At 38.8% G+C, this 10,298-nt stretch overlaps 2 protein-coding genes across 2 annotated transcripts in view; one reads left to right on the top strand and one right to left on the bottom strand.

Annotated features, from left to right (window-relative positions):
* Window positions 1–5,594, bottom strand: part of LOC103513202 (cell death abnormality protein 2-like) — a 7,037-nt gene extending 1,443 nt beyond the window's left edge. Inside the window, exon 1 of the mRNA XM_008478013.3 lies at window positions 5,362–5,594. The gene's annotated coding sequence lies outside the window, so the exon portion shown is untranslated. The remainder of the gene's footprint in view (window positions 1–5,361) is intronic.
* On the top strand, window positions 136–6,271 carry LOC113469056 (trichohyalin). The gene is made up of 8 exons (XM_026826468.1): window positions 136–181; window positions 703–847; window positions 1,978–2,278; window positions 2,906–3,033; window positions 3,160–3,211; window positions 3,575–3,688; window positions 4,113–4,218; window positions 6,216–6,271. Exons 1-8 carry the CDS (start codon window positions 136–138, stop codon window positions 6,269–6,271), a joined length of 948 nt encoding a protein of 315 aa, XP_026682269.1.
* The last annotated feature ends 4,027 nt before the right edge of the window (window positions 6,272–10,298 follow it).

Genomic DNA, 10,298 nt, shown 5'->3' with positions numbered 1-10,298 from the left:
AAAAAAAAAAAAAAAAAAAAAAAAAAAAAAAAAAAAAAAAAAAAAAAAACAACAACGAATACCTATACGAGAGTTGTTGTACAAAGACAATAAGATCTTTCATAGGGAGAGGTCCCCCCCTGATTAATTTTCTCCATGAAGTCCTATATTAATAGTGAAGTTCCCGGACACGCATCCCAGGGTAAATCCAGGCCTGAATGACTCTGTTACGATAAATTCCCCCTTACACCCTTTAGGGAAAGGAGAAGTAAGGGAGAGGGGGTGGTACCAAACTAAAAGCAATGATAGGAACAGTTAGCTGAAGAAAAGTTAGCTGATGGCTCAAGATAAGAAAACTTAAATTGACATGGAAAAAAGGTTTCCTAGTTCATTTAAGCATGAAGGGAGTACCCCCCTCTTCCACACATGTATTGGAAAATAAACTAGGTCTCAAGGTTTTCACTGCTTTCTTTAAAGTAACCATGATAATTATACATTGCTACACAGAACTACCTACATATCGCATATTTCAAGTCAATGGAGGGGGTGATATCGAGTGAAGGCAAAAAAATGAAAGTGTCAGAAATGATATCCGTTCCACCAATGAGCATTGGCTTGTGAAATGAAATATAGTTATCTAATGGGACTAGTTACTACTATAATGACACTACTGTGATTCACTAGTGTCTCTATTCAAGCAAAGAGACCTCTTCTGTTCCCCAGGCCAAAGAACCAAGACGTTCATGAATCGTGACAAATATAAACAGGTATCCAAATTGTGCATCAAGGAACCGATTGTGACACACATGAATTTCTCATATAGAACAATGCAGGATACGCAGGAGTATAAGATCGAGTTGAAATCAGAGCCACACCTCGAAAATCTCGAGATCGGAACAAAATCACTTCAAAATAGCACAAACGAAGTTTTTAAACCAAGGGGATGTTTCATGGTCTAACTTTAAAGGTCTTGTTGCAATGTTGTGGTCATGACATGATATCAATCTAACTAAAAACAAAGTATCATAAAGTATGTTATACCTTCCAAACATCAGTTACGGTACAGCAAGATTTTTTTTATGATCCAATGGACCACTCTTCAATTTAAAAGGGGGTAATGCCCTCAAAAAGGTTGGGAGCCACTGCACTTGAGCCATTCAATCGAAAAAAATCCCCCAATTTTCCCTCGACGAAATAAAATCCCCTGGATCTAGGGGGAAAATTTCTCATCTGGCAACACTGAGGCCTTGGATCCTTCACAGATGATAAGTGAATGAAAACAAATCAAGTTGATATTTCCACCGCTAGATTACAGCACCTGATGAGGATTCGATTTTCGAAGATCGAGAGAAGCGAAATCTGCGGAAGTGAAATAGATCAGTTGCGCTTACTCCAACGGAATTTTTATTTTTCTTCTACGACTTCTAGATCCCAAGATAAATCGATTTAAAAAATACCGGTAAATCGTGAACTTTGACGTCATGGCATACGCTCCTGTAGGCGATGACGTCACTTCAAATGTCCCGAGCAAAGTTCCCTCGCAGGTAACGCATTAATGTGTTTGTGCGCATACGTTTCTGAGCAGTTCTTTCTGTTCCTCCGCTAGCGCGCTTGCATAGTGGCACTAACTAACGGACGGAAAAAAACAACTGCGTAAAGTCTGACGTCACACATATTTGAACTCTTTCATTAGAACGGAAAATAAAAATTGAATTTTCGACTTTTTACAGTTATGACGTCACACATATTTGAACTCTTTCATTAGAACGGAAAATAAAAATTGAATTTTCGACCTTTTACATTTATTTTTTTGGAGTTTTGACCTCATATTAGGATTCTTCCCAACTTTTTACAAGGGAATCAACCGTTTATTAATAATTTTTACTCATTTGCAACTGCTCCATTCTAATACTGAAAATTCCAATAGTGAAATTCTAACAAGAAACACTCTGCCGAAGTGAAATTCTAATACCTATAGAACATTTCGCTACAAGACAGACGCATACTGGAATCCTTGGCACTCAAGAAGCGAGGGGAAATGGAGAACGAGCGGCGCGCTTACGAAGCTCACAAGCTGTGGGAAGAAGATCGCAAGAGTATGGACAGGAAACAAGAGCAGAAACAGAAAGAGTGGAAGTCCTACGTGGAGAAGAAGAGAAAACTGGAGAACAACGTGAATACAATGAGAATGGAAGAGGTGAAAGAGAACCTAAGACAAGCTCAGACTTTACTGGAAGCAAGACTGGAGGAGAGGGACAAGAGGATACGAGATGTGATTCATCAGACTGAACATAAGAAGGTAACCCATCTCAATGAGGGAAAATTGGGAGGTAACCCATCTCAATAAGGGTACATAAGAAGGTAAACCATCTCAATAAGGGAAAAATTAGGAGGTAACCCATCTCAATAAGGGAAAATTAGGGGGTAGCCCATCTTAATAAGGGGAAATTATCAGATAAACCAGTTCAATAACGGGAAATGAGGAGGTAACCCATCTCAATAAGGAGACATTAGAAAATAAACCATCTCAATAAGGGAAAAATAGGAGATAACCCTAATTATGTACAGGGACAAGAGGATACGAGATGTGATTCATCAGACTGAACATAAGAAGGTAACCCATCTCAATGAGGGAAAATTGGGAGGTAACCCATTTCAATAAGGGTACATAAGAAGGTAAACCATCTCAATAAGGGAAAAATTAGGAGGTAACCCATTTCATAAAGGGAAAATTAGGGGGTAGCCCATTTTAATAAGGGGAAATTATCAGATAAACCAGTTCAATAACGGAAAATGAGGAGGTAACCCATCTCAATAAGGGAAAAAAACAGGAGGTAAACCACCTCAATAAGGGAACATAAGAAGGTAAACCATCTCAATAACGGAAAATTAGGAGATAACCCTCATTCTGTGTTTTTCTATACAGATTCTGGACTCGTTCGAGAAAAAGGAAAACTACGACAAGAAAAGATTCTTGGTGGAAGCAAATCATCTTCAACGGGAATTAGAACGGATCATGCAATATGAAGAATGTGAACATGCATTGACTGAAAAGCTCAAGAAACCTCGAGACTTTTCTTCTAATCAGTTCTCACTTTCTTAGGGGAAGCATTGTGCACACTTCCATTGGCTGACTTGCCCGAGTCATCACTTACTTCCTCTCCACTTGAGGAGCTTCGCGCTCAAGAAAGCTGAGAAGCTTAGGGAGAGAGGACTGAGGAACTTTCATAAGGTAAGACTGTAAGAGCACAATTGAGTAAGTGAGATCCTCCAAAGGTCCAACTTCTGAAAGATTCTGTGCTTTCGCGTATATGAAGGAGCGCGGTAGCGCTCCGCCCCGCCAAGTCAAGTAATTGTACTCTAGGTAGCTCCCTCAGATGTTGAATTGGAAGGGCGGAACGCTACCTCGCTCCTCAATAACACTTATCAAACGGTTAATGTATTTAGTACATATTTGGACAGAGTTAATGTATTTAGTACAAAGAACCACCCAAAAGGCAATTTCCCTCATGAAATATGGACGGTTCTTTTCTACTAAATACTGTCCATTTAATATAATTCTACATACATATATTTCTCCTATGCTTTTTTACAGAAAGTGGCAAGTGCAAATAAGTTAGAAGAACTAAGACATCAAGAAAGAATGGAGGAACTGCTTGAAGAAGATAAGTTTCTGAGGAGCCAGAAGATCAAGGAGTTACAACTATGTGTGAACACAGCTTTAGGTATCATCAAATGGCATAGAACCTATTCCGTTTGATAAAGGAAAGTCAAAAATATTATGCAACTAACCTCATGTTAGTCCATTTTTAGGTACTCTGAGGTTTTTCAAGTCTGCACTTGCACACAAGTCAACAATCATTTCAGCATTGAATAAGAGAAACGTTAGTGGTTTTACTCAACTTGTGCTTTACAAAAAGGAGTTACACGAAAGAGAGGACAGAGTCATTCAGAGATATATGGACCAAGTGCGACAGAAATTACAAGCGATCAAACGAAACAGGTAGAATTGCCCCTTAGAGTCCACCCATATCGATGTACCAAAACATCAATAAATTATATATATATATATATATAAAAAAAAAAATCATCCCCTCAACTTCAAATAAGTTGAAAGACTGCTTTCTTTTCAGCCGGTGGAGCTTTTGTATCGAACATGTCAGGAGATAGCCACCGAGCTTGGCATTTCGGTGAATCATGTGAGGAATATACACCATCAGCAGGAGACAGAACGACAGCGTAAGTATCCACTATCCTTGACTAGTACTTCCATACACAAAAAGGCCACTCCAAGGCTTAGAAGTAGGGGCAACTGCTTAAAAGGATGGGTTAAGCTTATACGAATCTACGAATCCTTTAGAAATAGGCCCACATAATATAATCATGGTAAGTAAACGATGAAATTTCAGTACCTAAGGGGAAATCATCTTTTTGTACTTATATAAATGGTAGGTATAATTTTAACTTACTTATACCTACCAACTTAAAACAATATGAATAGGTGAGCAGCACTGAGTACCCCCAAGGGTACGGAATGTATGACTGATATATTGGATATTGAAATTCTTTAGATTAGAATACCTCTACTAATTCGAATGATAATGATTACAAGTACCTACCTATAACAAACTTATGGCCTAGACCTAGACCACAATCTGAATATAAATTTAGTTGAGACCAATCCCTAATTACCTGAACTTTAACCAAAAACTTGAAATCAAACAATTGTACAGCCTAATTTTTTCATAATTTTAATTTTAACTAAGCCTAAACTCAGATTCCGGTCCTCACCATTAGACTATGATCAACCAATTCAACCATAGGTCTACAGTGTTGTGATAAGCTCTGTGTGTAATTTTATTTTCCTCTCGCAATTTTCATGATAGTATTTTTGCCCCTGCATTACACCATTTTTTTAATTATTTTCATGCATATCCACTTGCTACTTGCCCCAGACCATAAAGTGTCTTTCAACATAAAACTGTGGTCCAAGGGTCAGTAACCTAGGTACACTACTTGCTTACCCTACGTTACTATGTACTTGGGTAAATATAAATAATTGACATGTAGGTATAACAAATGAAACCAATATTATCAGGATAATAGTTATCTTTCAATGATTGCTAATAATTCTGGTTCACCATAGGGCAATGTTAACAGCAACAGGATTTTTCTACAAGAGGTTTGTTCCTTGCTGGCTCAACCAGAATTCTTGCTGACAATAAAACACTCATTTCCACCCATTTCCTAGTTTTGAAAATATGGACTGAATTCTATAGTTTCTCAGTACATTGTAAAGGTTCCCTATTCTTTAAGTTATCTGGTATTTACCTCAAATTATTATGTCCTTAGATACCTACCTGAGAAGAGTTGGTGACCTACCTTCCTTTCTGTTTCCACTTTTCCCTTGAGCTCGAAACAGGATAACAATATTTTGATAACACACGGAAGAAGTTAATATTTAATTTAAAACACAGATAAAACGTAGGTAAAACACTGATATTTATTTTAATGAGTTATGAACAAATTAAAACGGAGAAGACGAAATAAAATAAAACTAAAACCAAATCCTCAGACCAAGAACCACAAACTTCTGTGTTCTGTGCTGTGCTTCTGTCAGTCGGGTCAGTCCTAGACTCCTAGCTCGTAGGAGGCCTTGCAGTGTTGCCTGACGACCTAAATTATTTCCCCCCATTTTTGTCCCACGAACGCGAAAAAATTCCCTTTGTTTGTGAAAAATCCCTGAAAATCCGTTATCAGCTTATCAGCCTTGTCTAGTCTAAAGTGTTCGGCTCAAAGTTCTCAAATTTCTGCATATTCTCAAATACACATATAGTAGGTTCGATTCCAAAAAGATTTAATTAACCTACCTATGGCCCCTGAGTCTGATTTCTGTTTTCCAAATAGCTCCAGCATTTTTGTGGATCTAACTAAAAACAAAGTATCATAAAGTATGTTATACCTTCCAAACATAAGTTACGGTACAGCAAGATTTTTTTATGATCCCATGGACCACTCTTCAATTTAAAAGGGGGTAATGCCCTCAAAAAGGTTGGGAGCCACTGCACTTGAGCCATTCAATTGAAAAAAAATCCCCCCATTTTCCCTCGACGAAATAAAATCCCCTGGATCTAGGGGGAAAATTTCTCATCTGGCAACACTAAGGCCTTGGATCCTTCACAGATGATAAGTGAATGAAAACAAATCAAGTTGATATTTCCACCGCTAGATTACAGCACCTGATAAGGATTCGATTTTCGAAGATCGAGAGAAGCGAAATCTGCGGAAGTGAGAGGAAGTGAACAAAGATAGCGAACTCGGGAACACCAGTACAACATCCTCTGATAAGGAAGACAAGAAGACAACCAAACGGGTCAAAATGAAAAGCAAAGAAAATAGAATAGATATTTGTAGGTAAGAATAAAATCATGCTTTATACTGTATAAGAGGAGTGTTCATAGAAACACTTGATTATCTACGAAAACATGAAAGGAGGTAATTTTAATCAGGGATGCCACTGAAAACATGCATACCTAAAAAAGGCGGTCTGTTTTGTTTGGATTCATCAAATCGTAATAACCGATATATGTAGCAAACAGCTATCAAACAGTCAATTCTCTACTGCCAAACTCATTAACTCCTCTGAGCTCTGAAATGTAAATACAATAATTACACACTTTACAACTGTCTTATTGATGAAATTCTCTAATGACCCTTGTGGGTAATTTGTACAGAAAATATCTTCACTTCAATTGATCTATATTACAGGAAAAACCAAAGTCTTCCAATCTCATTCGGGGGTCACGATCCACTCCCCAATGGAGAAGGGGCCAAGAAGAGGATCCGATTCAAAAAAGACACCTCGGTAGAGGCATGAGCTTCTACCTTCCAAAGCCAGTGCACCGCGCTCGCTGCATTTTGCAGGTAAGTAGGTACCAAGTTGATGAGGATTTGTTCGCAATAGATGTAGAGACAGAGGCATAGGCAAAGTCCTGTAAAATATTGAAACATTGGTTGAAATCAATAAGACTTAAAAATCCATGGATACAATAAAATATGGCCTTCATCGCATGTGAATTAAGCGTGCCAGCACACGCAAGAATGTCAAGAGTTCGAAACGCCATCCGGCCACTAGAGGCATGAGCTTCTACCTTCCAAAGCCAGTGCACCGCGCTCGCTGCATTTTGCAGGTAAGTAGGTACCAAGTTGATGAGGATTTGTTTGCAATAGATGTAGAGACAGAGGCATAGGCATAGTCCTGTAAAATACTTATTGAAACATTGGTTGAAATTAATAAGACTTAAGAATCCATGGATACAATAAAATATGGACCTCATCGCATGTGAATTAAGCGTGCCAGCACACGCAAGAATGTCAAGAGTTCGAAACGCCATCCGGCCACTAAGTAGAGTTTTAAGGTTTCTATTACAACAAAACACTTCAATCATGTTTCAGATAGTCCAAAAATACCATTAGACAAATACCAAGCAAACAAATCAAGCTGCAGCATAGCACCACTTACACAAAGGTAAGCTTTCACAGTAAGGGAATTTGTATTAAGTAATTATGCTTAATACAAAGTCCCTTAAAAAGCCCAAGGGACACCTTGTAGGTACATATACGTAGGCACTCGATAGGAATTATATATGAGCTACTCGTAGGTACTCAATAGGGATTCATTATTATCGTTTCATTTCAGCGATACAAAGCCAAGAAAATACGACCCTAGCGATAGTTGTGCAAGTGTATCCTCATTAACACCAGATCCCATTGACGACACCTACGGTCCAAATAAAACCAAACCAGCCAATCGTCACCTGAATGGAGATAATTCAGTACAAATGAGAAAGAAAGAGGAAGTGCCGGCCACTAAGTAGAGTTTTAAAGTTTCTATTACAACAAAACACTTCAATCATGTTTCAGATAGTCCAAAAAGACCATTAGACAAATACCAAGCAAACAAATCGAGCTGCAGCATAGCACCACTTACACAAAGGTAAGCTTTCACAGTAAGAGAATTTGTATTGAGTATTTATGCTTAATACAAATTCCCTTAAAAAGCCCAAGGGACACCTCGATAGGAATTATACGGCACTCGATAGGAATTATACGAGCTACTCGTAGGTACTCAATAGGAATTCATTATTGTCGTTTCATTTCAGCGATACAAAGCCAAGAAAATACGACCCTAGCGATAGCTGTGCAAGTGTCTCCTCATTAACACCAGATCCCATTGACGACACATATCCAAATAAAACCAAACCAGCTAATCGTCACCTCAATGGTGATAATTCAGTACAAATGAGAAAGAAAGAGGAAGTAAACAAAGATAGCGAACTCGGGAACACCAGTACAACATCCTCTGATAAGGAAGACAAGAAGACAACCAAACGGGTCAAAATGAAAAGCAAAGAAAATAGAATAGATATTTGTAGGTAAGAATAAAATCATGCTTTATACTGTATAAGAGGAGTGTTCATAGAAACACTTGATTATCTACGAAAACATGAAAGGAGGTAATTTTAATCAGGGATGCCACTGAAAACATGCATACCTAAAAAAGGCGGTCTGTTTTGTTTGGATTCATCAAATCGTAATAACCGATATATGTAGCAAACAGCTATCAAACAGTCAATTCTCTACTGCCAAACTCATTAACTCCTCTGAGCTCTGAAATGTAAATACAATAATTACACACTTTACAACTGTCTTATTGATGAAATTCTCTAATGACCCTTGTGGGTAATTTGTACAGAAAATATCTTCACTTCAATTGATCTATATTACAGGAAAAACCAAAGTCTTCCAATTTCATTCGGGGGTCACGATCCACTCCCCAATGGAGAAGGGGCCAAGAAGAGGATCCGATTCAAAAAAGACACCTCGGTCAACAGTGATAGTTCAAGTTCGGCAAGCAGTAAGAAAACCACAGCCTCAACAGGAGACCTGAGGAAGAAGTACAAAACCAAAATGAAGCAGTTTCCAGACTTGTCCCATGTGCCGACAGCAGCATTGTCAACTGATCCGGAAAGGTAACAATAAACACCCATTAATTTATTTATTTGCACTCTAAGCAACAAAGGGAACATGAGTGGAACACCCAATAATTGATGTGGCAGAATTCTTGGGACTTCTAACTACAGGAGTTTGAATCCGTTTGACATGGGCAATTTCTACTACAACAACCTAATAAGAGAAAAAGGTTCAAAAGAGAGACCTTTCTTTCTTTATTAATGGATTGAACGTTACTGTATATATGCCAAGGCAGCCAATGTTGCTAGTGACGTGGGCTTTTACCCTCCATTCGGCCACAAACTACAAGTCTCCTCACATTAACCTCACCCAGCATATATTATGTAGGGCCAGGAAAAGCCACCTCGGTAAACAGTGATAGTTCAAGTTCGGCAAGCAGTAAGAAAACCACAGCCTCAACAGGAGACCTGAGGAAGAAGTACAAAACCAAGATAAAGCAGTTTCCAGACTTGTCCCATGTGCCGACAGCAGCATTGTCAACTGATCCGGAAAGGTAACAATCAACACCCATTTATTTATTTGCACTCTAAGCAACAAAGGGAACATGTGTGGAACACCCAATAATTGATGTGGCAGAATTCTCGGGACTTCAAACTACAGGAGTTTGAATCCGTTTGACATGGGCAATTTCTACTACGGCAACCTAATAAGAGAAAAAGGTTCAAAAGAGAGACCTTTCTTTCTTAATTAATGGGTTGAACGTTACTGTATATATGCCAAGGCAGCCAATGTTGCTAGTGACGTGGGTTTTTACCCTCCATTCGGCGACAAACTACAAGTCTCCTCACATTAACCTCACCCAGCATATGTAGGGCCAGGAAAAGCCAGCTGCACAAGACTGATCAGAAGGTCACCTATCCGGGTGCCAACTACACAAAACACGTTGCTAAATTTGCTGTCAAATTCACTTTTGTTTTTCAGATTTTACAGGCACAACATTTCGCTTAATTAATGGGTTGAACGTTACTGTATATATGCCAAGGCAGCCAATGTTGCTAGTGACGTGGGTTTTTACCCTCCATTCGGCGACAACCTACAAGTCTCCTCACATTAACCTCACCCAGCATATGTAGGGCCAGGAAAACCCAGCTGCACAAGACTAATCAGAAAGCCACCTATCCGAGTACCAATCACACAAAACATTGCTCAATTGGCTGTCAAATTCGCTCCAACTTCATTTTCCAGCTTTTACAGGCACAACATCTCGTTACAAGACAGACGCATACTGGAATCCTTGGCACTCAAGAAGCGAGGGGAAATGGAGAACGAGCGGCGCGCTTACGAAG

This window comes from Diaphorina citri, unplaced genomic scaffold (genome assembly GCF_000475195.1).
Source record: "Diaphorina citri unplaced genomic scaffold, Diaci psyllid genome assembly version 1.1 scaffold939, whole genome shotgun sequence".
In the NCBI taxonomy this organism is placed as follows: Eukaryota; Metazoa; Arthropoda; class Insecta; order Hemiptera; family Psyllidae; genus Diaphorina; species Diaphorina citri.
The sequence above is the reverse complement of the archived record's forward strand: the minus strand, read 5'-3'. Positions and strand labels throughout refer to the sequence as shown.